At 36.4% G+C, this 20,716-nt stretch overlaps 1 protein-coding gene across 13 annotated transcripts in view; it reads left to right on the top strand.

Annotated features, from left to right (window-relative positions):
- Window positions 1–20,716, top strand: part of REPS1 (RALBP1 associated Eps domain containing 1) — an 85,302-nt gene that overhangs the window by 58,341 nt on the left and 6,245 nt on the right. For 4 of the 13 annotated variants that reach the window (XM_063605473.1, XM_034962949.3, XM_034962950.3 and 1 more), the window contains exons 9-16: window positions 2,070–2,191; window positions 5,691–5,771; window positions 11,050–11,137; window positions 11,849–11,950; window positions 14,525–14,597; window positions 16,168–16,286; window positions 17,385–17,449; window positions 19,196–19,381. In XM_063605473.1, coding sequence (XP_063461543.1) covers window positions 2,070–2,191; window positions 5,691–5,771; window positions 11,050–11,137; window positions 11,849–11,950; window positions 14,525–14,597; window positions 16,168–16,286; window positions 17,385–17,449; window positions 19,196–19,381 — 836 coding nt within the window. The remainder of the gene's footprint in view (window positions 1–2,069; window positions 2,192–5,690; window positions 5,772–11,049; window positions 11,138–11,848; window positions 11,951–14,524; window positions 14,598–16,167; window positions 16,287–17,384; window positions 17,450–19,195; window positions 19,382–20,716) is intronic. The other 9 variants (XM_055114161.2, XM_063605475.1, XM_034962951.3 and 6 more) reach the window with 6 other exon arrangements.

Raw genomic sequence — 20,716 nt, 5'->3', positions numbered from 1 at the left:
AACCAGAAATATTCCCAGAATCTGTCCCAAATCATAACTGCCCTGAGGTGGGGGTGTGGTACAGCTTGGCCCTAAATTTGTCAGTAGAAGAAATCATGAGAACTGTGGTCTTGAAAGCCCAACCAGGACTTGCAGATTGCCCTAAGATTGATGTTTAAAAATAAAGTAATAGAGTCTTGCTTTAAATAAATTCTTTCGAAAATTAGTCATCTTGTAGTTAATACTGTTTTAATTCTGTTTATTTTCTTCAGTACTCACCTGCTTTGGGGAATCCCTTGAAGATACTTCTTTATTATTCTCCTGGTAGACTTTCACTTTCAGTATATTGTCAAATTTATAGCTACCGTTTCCCTTTCCCTTTGTTATCACTGGGGATAAAGTTTCATAATTTTTTTTTCCCAATGAAAACTATCCAATGAGGAATTTGCTACTATTGTTTATCCTAAATAATTTTTTCATAAGTTCTTCTCTAAGAACTTTGAGTTGAGGTCTTCATAGAATAATATGTGAAGTCTTCCTACTTCTGTACTACCCAGACACTTCTATTGAGAAGATATAGGACTTAAGAAAGAAATAATTTCTGATCTTAGAAAACAAAAATCAATCAGAATACAATTCTGGACTGCAGATTAGAACTTGCAATGTGGTATAATTATAAAGGTATAACGTCTGGGTAAGTAAAAAGGACATATTTTGAGGAGGCATGTAACAATAGCAGAAAGGACATTTGGAGAACTTTTTCAACTGTCAGTACTTAATTGTGGTCTTAGGAAAATGGCAGTAAAGGTGAATGAAGTTAAATAAAAAAGAATACACAAGGCAACTGATTCAGTAAATACCTGAGTGCCCGTATGTATTAGGCCCTATGTTAGGCACTAAAACTTAAAGGATTTACTAATGAATAGATTGAGAAGTTAAAAGCTATACATTGCTAGCTTATATTATATGGATGTCTATTTAGAAATCTGAAGTATAGTGCTAACATTTAATGGCAGCTGTCTTTCTGCTGGAGAAACTCAGGTGCTGTTTCATTCAACTTGCCCATGGTCAGACACAATGATATTGTAATGATATTTTTGATATGAGTTCTAAACCGATTAGGTACTCCCTGTTGACTGGGGTTATATTCAAAGCCAGCTTGGAAGAATCGGAATGAGAGTTTAGTGACCTTTGAAATTTCCTTCTGTTTTTAAATATAATTTAGAGTTATTTTAAATTAAGCTTAACTATGCTTAAAAGTAGAATATGATACCTCAAAATACTTTAAAAACCATTTTGAAATAGTATAATGGATTTGTAACTATCTCAGTTAAGTCTGTAAGTGCCAGTGAGCTTAATAATAAAAGTTAAGTTTCAGACAGGGCTTATTGACTTTGCTTTTTTCCTGTGGCTGGGGACTCTCTCCTTCTGCTGTGTGCCTTGCAAGTATGTTCTGTTTTTTTGTTAACAGGGGAGATTTGTAGAGGATATATGAGTGAATTAGTATAAATTGGCAGTTTCCAAAGTATATTCCAAGGGAATACTGAAGGATTTTATTTGATGAAAAGGATGTGTGTCTGGAAAAAAAAAAAGTGATTTAAACAAAGCTTATTTTAAACTTTGAGACATCACAAGTCTTGATATACAAATGTGCATACGGATGCTCCAACAGAGAATTATTGTTTCCCCAAACTTACTTGAGCAGAAAACCTAATTTTTCAAAGCCACCTTACTGATGAGTATTCCATGGAATAGAATACACTTTGGGAAACTGGTATAAATCTTATTTCTGTTATCAGAAAATTATTTTAAAGCATGTGACCTATTGCAATATTATTATGTATAACCTTCTTTTTATTCCTAACTAGATTTTATTTTCATGAAAAGCTGTGGTTTTGAGTAGACCATAAGTAGCAGGAATAAGTAATGTCTGTTAAAATGCTTACTCTGAGAACATGAGGAAAGGAGATTTAGATTGTATATTACTACTTATGAAAATCATCGGTTAGCTTTTTTTTTAATAAGTAAATATGCCTAAAATAAACTACAATGTAGTCTTTATAGAGAATTTCTCTATTTTTTAATTGCAGATGTTGGGGATCAGCCAGGTGAGGTAGGTTATTCAGGCTCTCCTGCTGAAGCTCCTCCAAGCAAGTCACCATCGATGCCATCACTAAACCAGACATGGCCTGAGCTGAATCAGAGCAGTGAGGTTAGCAAACCTTTCCTTTTCTTTCATTAAAAGTTAACTCTTTTAAGGTAAGATGTTCCAAAGAGGGTAATTTCAGTCTGTCTCTTCCAGCATGCATGCATAATTGAGAGAACATATCAGATATACTATGATAAATGTTTGTAATTATGTGACTTTTTCGAGGTTTTCAAAGTATATATTCTGTCATTTGATTTCCACCACTTATCCCCATTAAAACCTTGTGAGTTTAGAGAGGCAGATTCAGAAAGTTTAACCATCAAAAGGTAAATGACTTGGCCAAGATCTCATATCCAGTGAGGGACGAGAGCTAGGATTTGAACGTAAGTCCTTTGATATCTAGTCAACTGCCACATCCACTGTGTCACACTGCCTTCTCAGTCCTGTAAACAAGGTATGTAATAGTACATTTGGGATCTTAGCATTGGAAATGATAAAATAAGTGACTGATTCAGTTTCCATATGAAGAAAGTATGTTTTACAACCTGAAAACTCTGTATAATTAGTTTTCTTCAATATAGAATGTTTAGCCATATTAACTGCATTAAGATGTGTCATATATGACCAAGCACAGTATGCAAAATGGAATTTGGGACAAATGCACTGTTCCCCAATTTATTTGAAATTCCATTATGTAAAGCATCAAAAGGGCCACTGATCAGAATAAGGGAAGAGGACCTGAGGCCCTGCCTCCCCTAAAACACCTGCTTAGGCCCCTCTGTTAAATTTTATGCCCTGGAGAGCTCCATTTGGAAACCATTGCTGTAGCCTATTAGAGCAGTTTTCTTTGTGAACAAGTTACGTTTTTTTCTTATTTTTTTTCTTTTTGTAGCATGTAGGAAATGCTAAAAATACAAAAGTTTGTTCACTTTCAGGAAGAAGTTTTAAGCTTCTGTCCTTTCCATGCCTTTTAAAGCCAGAAAAATGCTGGATTAAAGAGCATGCTAGATATTAATAATTTTGGACAGTTGGAAAACAGAACTAACTGGTGGTTTTGTACTATTTCCTGCTTTATGACATAATTGCAGCCAAGATACTTGTGTCTGAGACATTATAACATCACACCATCCATCCTACTATTGGATGCAAAACCATTAATACAAGTGTTTTTCTAGATGAAGGGATTACACCTTGAAAGAATTTGCTAATAGAGAGGGTTTATGGAAAGTAAGGTAATTGTTGTTGAGACACTACTATTTTTGCTGCATCTATTCATCTTGTGTCTTTTTTAAAAACCAGTATTACATTAAAAGAATATTTGTATTCCATTGATATCAGTTTGTAAATAAAAACATTCTTTCTAAAGCATCTCAAATCTAAAGCCCATGTTCATTCTAAATAAAATCGTATGTGATCATTAGAGACAGAAATGGAAGTCCCTTCTAAATTCAGGTAGTAGTACTTGCATTTTCCCTACTTAAATATTCCCATAAAGTTTTATTTATAGTATTTGGTAATGAGGTCATGAATGTCATAATTTTTTTTTGATATGTGAAAAATCAAAATGTTAATAAATCATTGATTTTGAGACATCTAATGATATTTCTAAAAATATCTAGTTAGGATATGGAATTCAGATTACATTTTAATTGTCTTCCAGAAAGCACTAGTAATCTTTCAACATAGATTTATTTAGCACCTGTGGTTACGGATAAGACAGTATAGGAGATGACCCTAATAATCTCTAACCTTTATGGAGCACTTTTGATATGTCAGTTCTGTTTAAAAAACAATACAAAAACAAACTCTTTATATGTATTAACTCCTTTAGTCCTCTGAACAATCTTATGAGGTAGATAATATGTTACAGATGGAGAAACTGAAGCACAGAGAAGTTATACAACTTGCCCAAGTTTGCACAGCGTAACTGGGATTCCAGTAGTCTGGTTCCACAGCTGTGAGCCCTTAAAAATTAAGTATGAAGATGATAAGAGAGTCCCTTTGTCCTCCAGGTAACTTACATGCAGTCTTGTGAAACTAAGTTAAACTTCATGCCACCCAAATGAGGTACACAAGTAAATACCTTCTTTTTGGCAAAAATCTTCTGTAAACTTTTCTCCACAGTTAGATAATTCGGATTTTAAAACTTCCTTCTGTGTCCCTGTAACAATAATTATTGAGGAAAAAACTAATTATATTAACAGATATTGATAAGTAACTTTCCTGAAGTGATGCCGCATGATAAAAGTAATTATTGTGGGATTCTTAATTCATGAAATACTTTGGATCAGTATTTCTCAGAATATCTTAATTTTCATATGAAAACTAATCTGTAGGAAAAGTCGTTGAATTATTGTATTAGCCGCTTTTGTAGGTAATTTTCACCAGTGTGCTCATTTGCTAATATTTAATTTTTACATATCTTCTCAACTTAAATGTCACTATTTTAAATAGTAAGTTGAACTTTGAAGCATAAAAATATATACTTTCCCAAAGAGGATTTTGGTTTATGGGGTAGTTTTGTCTTTGTGTAAATATTCGTGTGTATACATTGTATGTGTGTAGATGTTTTTTCCTCTTTAGCGGATAACTGATAATTCTTAAGAATCAGATTTAAATGATAATTTTAATGCAATTTTAATGTAAAAATTCTATACCATTTTATTACTAAGATCTCCAAAACAAATGGAATTTACTGTAATTAATATTGACTTATCACTCCACCTGTTTTAAGAGGTATGATTTTTTTTGTGTACCTCTTTTAGAAGAGTAGTATTTCATATCAAAATACATCTGTATATAACTCATGCTCAGATGCTTGATTTGCTCTCATTGTGGCCGCATTCTGATTTTTCTAGCATGGGGTAGGGAGTGGGGAAGCGGGGGTGTCTGATTGGCAGTTCTGTCTTGTGGTCTGGCATGGCCCTGTTTGTAGTGCTGATTGCAGGGGTTGACTTGCTACAGATTGACATAAGCTCTACATATATTAATTCCAGAATTCTTTGCATTTTATCTCAATTATATTTTATTAAATATCTATACATATGTGTAAAATATGTGCACGTACATAATAGAATCATCTTTCAGGGGTCGCACTGGCAAGTCGCACTGACTTGCTTTGTTTTGAACAAAACTTTGATTCATTAGGATCACAAAATCAGTACATTAACATTTGAATGTTCAAAGAAGGATTCGATGTTATTCTTTCTTTCTTTAGTCAAGGCATGCCTCTTTAGCATTTTTACTTGGTGGACATTTATATCACTTAGACTTTGTTCCTGTATTGTGTTTTATTTTAACTCTGTAAGGCTTTAAATCTCTTCCATAGAGATTGCAATAAATCATTACTATACTTTTGATTGTGAAGCTCCTCACCTTACATTACAAGATGACCCAGAATAAATATAAAATGTTGATGGAAAAATAGAAATTACTGAATTTTGTTAAACCTATGAAACACAACTTGCAGTGCAACCTCTGAATTACTTTGCTAAATCTTCTCCAGTGATCTTTTACTCCATCTTTCTCATCATGCTGACTTGTCTCTCCTCTGTCTGTTCAGCAGTGGGAGACATTTAGTGAACGCTCTTCAAGCTCACAAACTCTGACCCAATTTGATTCTAACATTGCACCAGCTGATCCTGTAAGTCAATCACTTAGCTTGCTTGTTTGAGATTAATTTTATTAACCCAAATTTCCATTCATTATCGTTTTTAGCTGATATGCATGATTCAGTGGAGTGCTTAGAGGGAAGTGGCGGCAGGCTTTTTGGTTTTTGTGTGCTTAATGGTGGGAAAGACATTTTTTGCCATTCCTTTTTTCTAGTTATTTTGTTGAGAGAAAACTACGTTTTTAAAATCTGGTACATGTGTCTAGAGAAGCATTTTTTGTGACAATCTATTTGGTTAACCTTATCATTTGCTAATTAAGTGTATATTTTATATACATACTGTTTATTTCAGTGTAGTGACTCTTTATGTATTATCTGTATGCTTACACATCATGTAATATGTCCTACATATGTAACTATTTATGCAATGTCATCTTTTATTTTGACATGCCAAATGACATGGCTTTTATTTAATTAGTATGTTGAGTCCTGTTAGAGAGAATCAAGTTCAGCAATACAAGATGTTGGTCAAATATTCTGCTTATGCAAAGGAGCCTCTGTCTTGTCTTCTTGTGGCTTACTGTGTTGCTTTGAAAATGCTACAAAGTTCACATCCTGATTTAAAAAATAAATTCTGTCCCCATAGAGTTAATTTAATATATGCTACACCTGTCCCTTGGGTTTTTTGAAAACCTTAGCTGTTAATTGTTCTTCTCCCTGTTCACTTCTCTGCTTTTTCTTTTTCTTTCTCTCTCTGTCTTTTTTTTTTTTTTTAAGACAAGGATGTGCTAATAAGCACTTTCCAAAAAGAAAAGAGGGAGTAAGCAGAAAGTGAAGAAATGTGTAAAGGCAGAATTTTTAAAATGAGCTGAGTAGAAAGATATGGAGAAAATGACATAAGTCGTTCTTTCTAGATGATCTGATCAAAGACAGCCAGCATTTATTAATTAAATGTAAAAATGGTCTTGTCATCTAAAGAGATTTTGAAGAAGTGGCATTTAAAGATAAAGTATACCGTTAGCAGTTAATGGGCCTTTGATGTGGTTTGTTTTTTGTTTTTGTTTTTTGAGTTGGAGCCTCGCTCTTTCGCCCAGGCTGGAGTGCAGTGGTGCGATCTCAGCTCACTGCAACCTCTGCCTCCTGGGTTCAACCGATTCTCCTACCTTAGCCTCCGGAGTAGCTGGGACTACAGGTGTCCGCCTGGCTAATTTGTGTGTGTGTGTGTGTGTGTGTGTGTGTGTGTGTGTGTGTGTATTTTAGTAGAGGCGGGGTTTCACCATGTTGGCCAGGCTGATCTTGAACTCCTGACCTCCAGTGATCCACCCACCTCGGCCTCCCAAAGTGCTGGGATTACAGGCGTGAGCCACCACACCTGGCCTGATGTGTTTTATCATTTTAAAGAATTTATATGAAATCTAGAGGCTGCTGTTATATTTATTGAATTCAAACAGATAATGTACATTTTTAAAATGTTTATTTTATTGTCTATTAAGTATTCAAGGACCAGTTGATATGTAGATTATCTCTGCCTTTTGCTTCTCATTTCTTGCTACATTTAAGGCATTTATTTTTTATTTTAGTCTCTGAAAAATGTAGGAGAAATACAAGGCAATGATTGAAAACTTTGCTGCTTATTGGCAGCTATAATTAAGATCTCTTAGGAATTGACAAGTTCTGTAAATTAGAAGTTTTATCTTTGTTTTCTTTTTAAGTTTAAAGTTTTGCCTTTAAGCTTTAAGTTTTGATTCTCTATATTATTCCTGTCTCATTATTGTACAGTTAAGCTAATATGAAAGTACTTAATGAAAGTACTCTATATGGGAAGGAAGGTTAGATGTAGCAATAAAGAAACTATTATATTCTCTAACCCTTAAAAAATAGTGACAATAATCACTCATAGTATTATGATTCTTTGTCAGGCCAGGCAAGAACATTATGTATAAAAATCTAGAACTCAGAAGCGAAATAAATTGACCTACGACTGACAGGAAATGTAGAGAAATAGTTGGTTGAGTAGCAGTGATATTATTGACATTTCTTGGAAATAATATTCAGATTTGCAGCTCTAGTGTCTAAAATTATGTGGCTCATTACTTTCCTTTGTTATCTCTAGTGTGTCAGGAGGCTCTAGGAAAATAGAGTGATTAATTTGCATTTTAAACTTGAGATTAGACCTCTGAATTGGATTTTAAAAAATTGTCATTCTTAAATATTTATGTTTATAATCTAATGCCTAGAAATATTTATTTTATGTTGGCAAACTTAAATCTGAACTTTGTTTCCCAACCAGTATTCTTTCTTTAAATTTTCGGTTAGAAGAGTAGCCTGCTTTCTCTTAGTTGTGTCCTACAGTGTCTAAGTTTCTTAACCTTCATTTGATACTTACCTGAAGTATTACCCATCTACAGACCCACTACAGCCTGTAGCCACAATCCCACATGATCCTTTGCAAGGCTTTATATAAATAAGGATTATAAGTAAGTAAATAAGGCACATTCAGATTACAAGGGAATCACCTAGGGGGGAAAAACTCTACTCTTCTATTATGAATTTAACATTTCTTACAGTATTGGAAATATTTAACAGACTATTAAAAAGAAACTAAATTGTAATAATTAGCCATTTGCTCAGTAAAAGTCTGTGCAAAGTTCCAAACTGGTCTGTAGCATTTAGAGACAACCACTACACAGTGCAGTGACCCCATTTGCAAACCAGATGGTTAGTTATTAAGCTTTCATAGTTCTGATGAAATTGAGATTCTGATGGTCTTGTTTCCAGAAACTTGATCTCTTTTCTTGAACTGCTTGTCAGTTAGTAGCCTTTGGTAGAATCTGCTTCTGCTAGGATATACATGAATGAAAACACAGGAAAATTGTAGGTGGATGAGAAGTGTAATGCGTTAGTCTTTGCTGTGATTGATTGCACTGCAAATACATGAAAATGCTAGTTAACATTCCCAGCTGTTCCAAGCTTTATAAATCTGATTTTATATACACATACACATACATCGAATATAGATTAGATGAATGTTATGAATTAAAGCATCTAAGAAGTTTTTCTTTTTTAAAATTCCTAATTTGCTTTGTATTTGAAATAAGACTTATTTTCTCATGAACTATCATTTTTTTCTCCTTTGATCTTGCCTTATAAAGGTAAATTCTGATTTTCTTAACAGTTATTTCTGGTATTAAATGTAAATTAAGAAAATAGTAGAGTTGCTCCTAAAACCATGTTTTTATAACCAACATATAACTTAATATCTTAAAGGTATTCTTATAAATACTTTCCTGAGAATGACTTATTATTATAAGACAAATCTAAACTTTCATCCATCTATAATGTTAATATTATTTGTAACTATAATTTTTGAGTTGTAGGGCAAATGTTAGGTTGATTGGTTAAGTACATGAACCCTGTCCAGATTCTCTGTGGTGTAGGGGCAAGAAATTACTTTGAATGAATTTGTTAGTATAATAGATGTAAAGAATTTGTTACAAGTTGTTTGAATTCAGAGATAAACATAAGGCAAGGAGATATGTCAGATAAGAGAGGGTATGCTGGAACTTCGCTTTCTCTAGCAGGGGCTTGGTGTTAGCACAGTACTGTCTCACCGAAACAGTTTCCAACTTAAACTGAAAGGCCATTATCCTCCACACTAAATTATAAACTTAATTCATTACTAGATATTCAAAATTTAGGATCTCAAATTCAGTCTTTAGCAGCCGCATATACAGAGTGTGAACTGACCCCTCATAGAAGGAGCTGGGCCCCCTTGGTGATGTTTCTCAGCTGGTCTATTGCTGTTAAGCCAGGTGCTTGATCTGGTTCTGGTTTCTGCCCTGGGAGTCTCAGTCCCTAAGATCAGGCCTACTGTGTCCCAGGTACACCTCTCTTTTTCTTCTTTTTCTGAGAGGCTACCATTGTCTTCATTCTCTCATCCTTTCTTTTGTGCTTTCATTCTAGTCAGAAGTCTTTATTATCAATTCCTTTAGTCCTCTAACTAGACTAGACTCTCATGAAGTTTAGAAATATCAACTGTATTACAGTAATGAAAAATGTTTAAGAAAAGTATTAGCTTGTTAGAATGGGAGTCTTGTTCCTCTTAAAAAAATGGATTCCTTTGTGGCAGTTTCATGCTAAATTTTGAGACAATCAAATTTAAACACTTTGAATTAATCCGTAGGAAGTTTGTATTGTGCCTACTATTGCAATGTCATAGGCATCTCATTAACTTTGTTTTATAGGTTAAAGAAAGTGTCAAATTTTCTTGAGCAGTTTACTGAAAATGAGTTTTCAGTCTGTTACTTAGTTTTTGGATTCTCATGAAATAGTTTATTTTAACCTCAAGGCTCACATTTGCATAATTTTATCAGATCATTCCTCACTTTTTAATATTGTCTTGAACTGTGTTTTTATAAGAGCATTTTTTAAATGTAAATCTCACACATACACACACACACACAGACACACACACACACTTTTTGAGATGTGGTCTAGCTCTGTCACCTAAGCTGAAATGATGTGGCATGATCACAGCTCACTGCAGGTTCCACTCCCCAGGCTCAAGGATCCTCCTACCTGGCCGGGCGCAGTGGCTTACGCCTGTCATCCCAACACTTTTGTAGGCCGAGGCGGGCGGATCACAAGGTCAGGAGTTCGAGAGCAGCCTGGCCAGCATAGCGAAACCCTGTCTAAAAATATAAAAATTAGCCGGGCATGGTGGCAGGTGCCTATAATCCCAGCTACTTGGGAGGCTGAGGCAGGAGAATCACTTGTACCTGGGAGGCGGAAGGTTGCAGTGAGCCAAGATCACGCCACTGTACTCCAGCCTGGGCAACAGAGTGAGACTCCATCTCAAAAAAAAAAAAAAAAAGGATCCTCCTACCTAAGCATCCCGAGTAGCTGGGACTATAAGTCATGGGCTATGCCCAGATCGTTTTTATATTTTTTGAAGAGACAGGGTTTCACTATGTTGCTTAGGCTATTCTCTGGGCTCAAGTGATTCTCCTGCCTTGGCCTCCCAAAGAGCTGGCATTACAGGTGTGAGCCTCAGTGCCCAGCCTTCATGTAAATCTTTAATCACTCCACTTAAAATGTTTTTTTTAATTAAGCAGATATTAGGCATATATAGTGAGCTTGATTTTTAAATAGAATTCTAGAGCTTTTAACTTACAAAGCTTATTTTCATGCCTGCCTTAGTGTAAATGGGAAAGCCTGTCCACTGGTTTTTAGTTTTGTTTGTTTTGATTATTGCATGGCATTAGCTTGACATTTTAATACAAATTCTTTATTTCCTCCCATTTGTCTCTAGGATACTGCTATTGTTCATCCAGTTCCCATTCGTATGACTCCAAGCAAAATCCACATGCAGGAAATGGAACTTAAAAGAACTTGCAGCGGTAAGGAAGCTGTTGCTGGTTTGTATTTTAGTTTTACATCAAACTGAAATATGTAATTATTCTGTCAAGGTTCAAATTTCTTTCATCGCTTATTTTTTAAGCTAGTACTTTCTACAATTATGTATATGTTCATGCATATTTATTTATGTTGCTGTTTTTAAAAGGAATTTATTTTAAATTACGGAGTTTTAAAATAAGGACATTTGAAAATGTGACATTTCTAATACCCTGTGGGTTTTTATGTTCACCCTTGTAAATTTACGTTTAAAATATGTTAAAACTTTAACTGAAGAGATGTATGTTAAAATAAATTTTGGCTTTGAAATTATATATTTTGCTTGAACTCTTGGAATGTCTCATTTTAGACTAAATGTTTCAGGGTTTCTCAAAGGTAGATTTTTTTTGTGTAAGTCAGCGTTATAAATTAACTTACTTTACAGTTTACATATGTAGTGTTTAAGTGTGCTGCAGGAATAAAATTAAGTGTGAACATGCAAATAAACTTTTTCATTATAAACTATCTTCTATTATGGCACAAAATAAAATTATAAATAAACAGTTTTACATTTGTTTTTATTAAAAATATTATTTTGTCTTACATTTTATGGATTTACCTGCCACTTCTTTGGATATTTAAATGAAGTCTTATACTCTGAGCTTTATGAGTTTATCAGTTCAAATACCTATTTTTACCTATTAATTCTCTATTAGATCATACAAATCCCACTAGCCCATTACTTGTGAAACCATCTGACCTTTCAGAAGAAAATAAGATAAATTCATCGGTGAAATTCGCTTCTGGTAATACTGTAGGTAAGTGAAGTATTACATCTTCCATTTGAAGTTTACTAAGTCTGGATTTAGAGTCTGACTATTTCAGATGTGTATGCATTTAATACCGTCTTCACTAGATAAAGTAGAGGAGAGTGAACCCTTTCGAACACTTTGCCCTATCAGTGAAGGTTGCCCATTGACTCCTGCTTCAATGCAGGCTTCCTGTTTGCCATCCCTCTCTGTGTAGCCAGGTTTGATCTTATGGCTCTTCCTCAGTGGTTCCTTCCTTTTCTATCACACAAGAAATTGTGTATACTTTCATTCAGCCAGTGTTAATTGGATACAGTATGCCAGGATCTGTTCTAGGCACTGGAGATTGAACAGTAAAAAAGTCTTTGCTGCTATAGAGTTTACATTCTGTAAGGGAGATAAAAGGGAGATAAAAAATAACTCATATTAGAAAGTAACTAATACTTTGAATAAAAATAAAGCTGGGAAAGGGTGGAGAGAGTGCCATTTTAAATAGGATGGTCAAGGAAGGCCTTACCAAAAAAATGTCATTTGAGTGAAAACTTGAAGGAGATGAATTCAGCTGTACAAATCCAGAAGGAAAATTAAGGCACAGCAAACAGCAAATGTAGAGCCCTAAGGCAGGACCTGCTTCTACTAGAATAGCAGGCAAATACCTGGAATAGAATTAGTTAGCAAATTTGGCAGGGAAAGGTAGCAGTGGTAGGATAGTAACAGGAGGCAGTGTCAGACTTTCTTTGACTTAGATGAAAAGCCAATCGAAGGTTTGAATGGAGGAGTGACATGATTTGAGCCTGCTTTTTAACTGGGTCACTCTGGCTCTCCTAATGGTAATAGGCCAAAAGAAGGCGAGACAAAACAGGACACAATTTAGGAGATAGCGGTAATCAGGCAAGGGAAGATGGTGAGAGCTTGGTGTCTAGGGTGCAAGCAGTGGAAGTGATGAGAAGTGGCTGGACTCTGGCTATATTGTGTACATTGTGGAGGAAAAGACCTCAGGAGTTGCTTTTATCTGTGTGCTATAGGATGTAAGAGAGAAAGGAGTCAAGGGTGGTTCCATGGTTTTTGGCCTGGAGAACAGGAAAATGAGGAAAACTGATAGCTGTAGGTTTGTAGAGAAAGAATCAAGTTCAGTTTCATATGCTTTAAACTTGAGGTGCCTGTTAAAATATCCAGATGGAAATATGTTCATTTTAATGTCATTCTTGTACCAACTAGATGATTCTGTGATTTACAAGAAAAAGGAAAGAGATACATTTTGAAATACAACTAAAATAACCAGTCCCTTCAGCTTATGACTCTTGAACATATGTAGTAATATTCCTTCAGATTGTCTCTAGAGTTTCTATCTTAAAATTTCTTTTTTCTGTCACAACTCTTAGTCTATTTCTGGGATTCTCTTCTGCTTCATGAGACTTTGAGGAAATTGAAAATAAATGTTTCCTCTGCAGAAAAAGCTGGGATCCTTGGCTAATTTCATAATTGTTATTATTGTATAAGCACATTTTATTCCCATGTCAAATTTTTAATTTTCACATTAACAATTTTAAAATTACTTTTATTTAAAATATTTCTAATTTGTTCTTTAAAAGCGACCTTTTTGTCCATTACAGAAGTAACGTATTTATTGTAGAAATGTAATAGATAAAAATGAAATCATTATTCATATTCTCACTATTCCACAAATGTCTGTGATTAACAGATTCATTGTCAACTTTAGTTCTCATTCTGCACATATGTAAGTTATGTTTGTATCTAATGTGAAATTGTAATACAGTCATCCCTCAATATGTTTAGGGAATTGGTTCCAGGACCCCCATGGGTACCAAAATCTGTGAATGCTCAGCTCTCTGATATGTAGAATGGTGTAGTATTTGCATGTAACCTATGCACATCCTCCTGTATACTTTAAATAATCTCTAGATTTCTTATAATACTTAATACAATGTAAATAGTTGTTTTATTGGGCCAGGCACGGTGGCTCACACCTGTAATCCCAGCACTTTGGGAAATCAAGGCAGGAGGATTGCTTAAACCCAGGAGTTAGAGACCAGACTGGACAATATAGCGAGACCTCATTTCTACCCCCCAAAAAATTATACACACGCACACACACAAACACACACACACACACACGCATGCAAACTATATTAAAAAAACGGTCATGCTGCATGGTTTTTTATTTGTGTTATTTTTATTGTTGTAATGTTACTTTATTTTCTAATATTTTCTGTTTGCGGTTGGTTGAATCCTCAGCTGTGGAACCTACAGATACAGAACCACAGATTTGGAGGGCCACATTGTATATGTACTATTTTGTGACTTATTTTGAATATTTCTGCATCATTAAGTATTCATTATTTTTTCTAGACTATAACTTGCTTTGTCTACTGTGTAAATATGCCATGATTTATTTGTAGTTAATTTTTTACAGTTAATAACACTAGGATGAACTGTTAGCCTGTTAGCCAATCTTTGACTATCTCTGGCTTGAAACAGCATATCACTTATATTTGTTTGGAGTAGATAGAGCAAAAAGTAAAGAAATGATTATTATTAAATAGGACATATCCCATTTATCAGCAGATGGTTACAGTAGTTCAGACTCTTTTACTTCTGACCCAGAACAGATCGGGAGCAATGTAACTCGTCAAAGGTCAGTATTTCTGTCAATGAAAAGCATGTTAAACTATCTTGCTGCGTTTTAATGTTTAAAACTATTTAGAACCAAGCACAAATGATTTTGTTCTCTGAAAGCTGTTAGGTTACTTTTTGATTTATGTAAAAGACAAGTAATTTTGATCCTTTCCAACTTGAATAGAAAAACAAAAAGAACCCTGACTTTCTAAATGGTATTTTTTGGAAGCTCTAAAAAGAGGTGATAACTTCTTGACGATAGAAGTTTTATAAGTCCTTTTTGTACCTAAACAACGAGAATCTGTCAAGTAATACATGTATAGCCTTATGGTAAGTACCAAAAGAATTCTGTGTTTTAAAACACCACCCAAAAGCACAGCCCAGTGGTGGGCCACCTCCCCACCCTGAAGTTCTGCGTTACATATAACCTTTCAGGCACAAACAAGAAAGGTGTGGGATAGGGTGGAGGAGGCTAGAGATTTGTCTGCAAGGGCTTTACCATCCACTAAAAGCTGTGTGCAGGACAGAAGCATCTTTCTCTCCTCACTTTTTGCACGTGTTGAGTATCATTTTGCTGTGTGCCCAGTGGATGTAGTGAGGATGCAGAATCTCCAAGCAGCTTAGAGTCAGAAGGCTGCTTGTCTTCCTTTCTGATTCTTCATGTAGTTCTTCCTGTGTTTCTTAGCATTCTCAGTCATCTTGGATTTTGCTCTGCTGTTTATTCCCATATATGCAGATCAGATTACCAGAGTCCTTGGAGACTCTTTTCAGAATATGAAAGACTTTGGTAACAAAGAAGTGAATCTCTAGGGCGAGTTGAGTTTGAGCATAGTCACCTCTAAAATGAGATGGCCTCTGCGGACACATGAAAGGGTACTTCAGCTTACCAAAATCCAGAACTTAATAGGTTGAAAGCTAACCATATCTGAAAGTAGACTTTCCTTTATACAATTATTTTTTTTCAGACTATTATTACTTTTAATTGAATGGGAAAGTGTAACACTAAGTATGCAGTCTATTATGAAATCATGTTGACAACTAAGTTTCTTTTCAAAATTTTTGAGGCCGAGCACTTCTGTAATCGTAGCACTTTGGGAGGCTAAGGTGGGCGGATCACCTGAAGTCAGGAGTTCGAGACCAGCCTGGCCAACATGGTGAAACTCCGTCTCTACTAAAAATACAAAAATTAGCCGGGTGTGGTAGCATGCGCCTGTAATCCCAGTTACTTGGGAGGCTGAAGCAGGAGAATCGCTTGAACCCAGGAGGCGGAGGTTGCAGTGAGCCAAAATGGTGTCACTGCACTCCAGCCTGGGCAACAGAGTGAGACTGTCTCAAAAAAAAAAAAAGAAAAAAAAGAAATTTTGCTTAATAACTTTATTAAAAAAATTGTTAGCCACATAAAATAATCAGTTGTTTAGGGTACATCATAAACAGTGCTATCTTAATTTATTGTAACACTTACATACTTGAGTGTTGAGAAAATGTCATGCTAATAAGATCCTTTGCTGCTTAGCCAAGTGTAAATGTTTAAAAAGAAAAAAGCTCTGATATCAGTAGTATGACCAATTATGATGGGGTGCATTTTGCAGGTCTCATTCAGGAACGTCGCCTGATAACACTGCACCACCACCTCCCCCTCCAAGGCCACAGCCCTCTCATTCTAGATCATCATCTTTAGATATGAATCGGACCTTTACAGTCACCACAGGTAGGGGCTAGAGAACCATAATATACATTATCATTTAATTTTAAAGTTAATCCAACACACATACACATTTTACTTTTGTTTCTATTATATATGTCATTTAAAAATATTTATCTGGTCGAGTGTGGTTGCTCATGCCTGTAATCCCAGCACTTTGAGGGGCAGGCAGATCACTTGAGGTTACGAGTTCGAGACCAGCCTGGCCAACATGGTGAAACCCCATCTCTACTAAAAATACAAAAATTAGCCGGATGTAGTGATGCATGTCTGTGGTCCCAGCTACTCGGGAGGCTGAGGTGGGAGAGTCCCTTGAACCTGGGAAGCAGAGGTTGCAGTGAGCCAAGATTGCATCACTGCACTCCAGCCTGGGTGACAGAGTGAGACCCTGTCTCCAAAAAAAAAAAAAATTATCTGAAGGAAAATTTTGGATTAAAAGACAGCAGATGAGAGGCAATTTTTTTTCTTAATGACTACTTAAAGTGTGTTTGAGTGCAAATAATGAAGATGGGAACCTGAGAGATGTCACAGGAAATTTTAAAAGAACGGTGTTGTGATATTAAGGGGTTGGGGGGGGGGTGGGAACTGATAGGTCTCAATTTGGCTGATGAAGAAGAAGAGTCATAACTTACCCAGGTTTTTAATTTTTGAAGAACTGGCAGTATTGTTGTTACCTTGGTTAAAATAGAAAAGTTAGGGCAGAGGATGATGAAGTTATGTTTTAGTCACTATGAGTTTAGAATGGTGAGGAAAAGTGAAGTGTTAAGTGAAAGGGAAAATTTGGAAGTTTTCATTTGATACCTAAACAGCAGTCAGAGATACACGAAGAAAATCAAGATTGTTTGCTATTATGGGAACAGGCAGGAGTATGCCAGGAGGGCTTCATCTAATAGAGGTAAGAAGCAAAGTGAGATCTGATGAAAGGCTGTGAGATTTGGTCTTTAGGTTACATACAGACCATGTAACAAGTTAGTACTTGCCTTCTAATACTTAACAAACATTCTTAGAAATCTTTATCATGTAGTCACATTCATTCAGCCTATTTCTTCTATTAACAAAGTGATTATACAGTTACTAAAAAGAAGAACTTTTGTATTCATGCAGGACAACAACAGGCTGGAGTTGTTGCCCATCCTCCTGCAGTGCCTCCAAGACCACAGCCCTCACAGGTAATTCTCCAAGGTATTTATTACTAAATGTTCCATGATCACTTTGCCTGCTAGGTATTTAATTCTATTCTCAAATTATTTGGAAGGTCAGGAATGATCTGTTGGTAATCTTTAATGAGCATTTAATTCAGTGAGGCTAAATCTCATTTTGAAAGATGCACATTTCAAGAATGATCTGAGTTATTTTTTGAAAGAGCCTTAAAAGTGAAACAAATGATAATGTCTTGACAGAGAAGAGTTTAGTGGAAACAACAATGGATTGGGAGATAGGAAATATCCATTAATGTCCTGGGTCTAGCAGTGACTCACAAAATCACTTCACCAGGCTGGGTGCAGTGGTTCACACCTGTAATTGCAGCACTTTGGGAGGCTAAGGCAGTAGGATTTCTCAAGCCCAGGAGTTCCAGACCAGCCTGGACAACATAGTGAGACCCCCATCTCTAAAAACAAAACAAAACAAAAAAATTAGCTGGGCGTGCTGGTGTGCACCTGTAGTCCCAGCTACTTGGGAGGCTGTGGTGGGAGGATCTCTTGAGCCTGGGAGATCAAGGCTGCAGTGAGCTGTAATTGCACCACTGCACTCCAGCCTGGATGACAGAGTGAGACCCTGTCTCAAAACAAAACAAAATACCCCTAAATAACCTCACTGCATCTCTCTGGATGTGTTTACTACATGAGTTAAGGAAGTATAATGACCTCTGCATCCCTTCCACATCAAAATTAGAGTGCTGTAGTAGACATTTATAAAATGCTTTGGGACAGCCTTAGTGGCTAAAGTTAAGGATCACATTATACATGAAATGAAGGAATGAGACTTAGCAGGGACTTGAAAGATAAAGTGGAATTTATTGGGGAAAAGGTATTCCAAACCGAAGGTATGACATCCACAAAGCCATGGAGGTTTGTGTTAAGCCTGGCACATTCCTCAGGGGAAAACAAGTTAGTTCAGCACAACAGGAGTAGATGTGTGGAGTGATGAGAAATGAAGCTGTCCATATCGTAGTAAGAAGGATAGACTTTTTCTTAGAGGAGATGAAGAATTTTTAAAGGGAAGAGACTTCAGATTTCTTTCTTTAGTATCCTTTACTTCCTTTGTCATAAAACATCTCACACTCAATTTCTTATTTACTTATTCTCTTCTCCTGCTCCGGACTGTCAGCTTTATTAGGGTATAAGTGGGCCTCATTTGTTTTGTTCACAAGTAGATATTCAGTAAACATATTTTTAGACTGAAGATGGAGCAGCATTGGTCTGGCTGGCAAAGGAGTGGAAGATGAATTGAAGGGAAGTGTTCCTGACATGTTGGGAGGATAGAGCAGTGGTTTTCACACTTTAAAAAGAGCAACCTTTTTAAGAAACAGTGAAACATTAAAAAAAATAACTTATTTAAGGAAGAAACTATTGTGCATTAGTCCAATTAAGAAAAAAACACATGCAAGTGGAGAATGGGGGTAGGGCCAGACCTACCCTCTCCTTCAGTGTACTTTCTTTGCAATACAGTTTTTGAAAAAAAATATCTTTTTATTGGAGGTTTATCATCTTAATTTTTTTTTTAGTGTCTTAGCTTTTCACTTATGGTTTAATCATTTCTTTAGAGCTAAATGTTACTATAATACACCTCTCTGAACTTACAGATAATAAAACAGGTCATCTTTATATACTAAGTTTTCAAAGAAGAAGAATATGACTCTGTGACACTGATAGGCTGATAGAATGTGTGTTCCTCTGTTCTGAACCATTGCACAGGCTCCTGGTCCTGCTGTGCATCGCCCAGTGGATGCCGATGGCCTCATAACTCACACTAGTACCTCACCTCAGCAGATACCAGAGCAACCAAATTTTGCAGATTTCAGCCAGTTTGAAGTATTTGCTGCATCAAATGTAAACGACGAACAAGATGATGAAGCCGAGAAACATCCAGAAGTCCTGCCGGTCAGTTTTCGAGGGCTTGGCTAATTTTCTGCAGGCAGTCACTTCCCATACCATGTTGTATCAACAGAGCAGATATTAGAGGGGACATCAGTGAGTAAAATATTCCCTGGGTCAGTGCTTCTCAACTTTTTTATTGGCCTCCAATATCTGCTGGTTGCAGTGTAATGCTTACTAAGTATCAGAGTCTGGTGGGGGTGGGGAATTGATATCACATGCAAAGACACCACCGCCTGGCCGTGGCTAAAACGCTGCTTTGGGGGTTTCCATCTTAATGCTAAGCATCTGTCTGTGTGATTTGGTGAAGATTTCCCTGTCATAAGAGGCCATGGTTACCATAGCTCCACTCATTGCAACTTTTCCCCAAGGGGAATTTCACTATATGTAACTTTTAGATCTAATTACAACTTTAACTAAAAACAAATTTCAGCCAAACTTCTAATTAAAGCATTTAAAATTTGTATGAGAGTAAGTTGCCTTAGTTTTAAGCAAAGACTATAGGATACCAAAATTTAATATTCACAGTGTTCTAGGATATTCTATTGTAGTTCCAATGGCAAGAACCTCTCTAGGAATCTCTGACCTAAATTGCTGAGCATAAATGTGGAGTTGGAGAGACCAGAGGAATTCTGCAATCTCTTTCATATAGGTCATAGCCATGGAAAATTTCCTACTAGCTCCCTTTTAAAACCTACAACTTTCTGCCGTGCCCATTAGGGGACTGAGCTGCATCTAGGAGGGTCAGAGTGGGCATGTAGAGGTGTGCACAGGGTACCGTACTCACTCCCCTGGGTGGATGCCTCCCTTCTCCCAACCACGAAGACTTCCCAGACTAACCACTTAGAGGTTCGGTGCAGTGGCTGCATCCTCACCCCGTCCTCCTCTCCCTCACACATTTATGACCTGCATCCTCGCCTGTCCTCCTCTCCCTCACACATCTATTACATAGCTGCATCCTCGTCCCCTCCTCCTCTCCCTCACACATCTACTACCTGCATCCTCACCCCATCCTCCTCTCCCTCACACATCTACTACCTGCATCTTTGCCCCGTCCTCCTCTCCCTCACACATCTATTACCTGCATCCTCGCCCCATCCTCCTCTCCCTCACACATCTGTTACCTGCATCCTCGCTCTGTCCTCCTCTCCCTCACACATCGATTACATAGCTGCATCCTTGCGCTGTCCCCCTCTCCCTCACACATCTATTACCTGCTCTCCCATCTGCCTTTCAGTAGCAGAGAAGGCTCATTTAATAAAGTTCCTTGAAGTTTCTTATCATCATCTCAGTTTTCTTGTCAGAATATTTAACATTTTACTCTGGTTTGTTACATATTCT

This window comes from Pan paniscus, chromosome 5, assembly GCF_029289425.2.
Source record: "Pan paniscus chromosome 5, NHGRI_mPanPan1-v2.0_pri, whole genome shotgun sequence".
Taxonomy (NCBI): Eukaryota; Metazoa; Chordata; class Mammalia; order Primates; family Hominidae; genus Pan; species Pan paniscus.
Note: the sequence above shows the minus strand (reverse complement) of the source record. Positions and strands in the feature narration are given on the sequence as shown.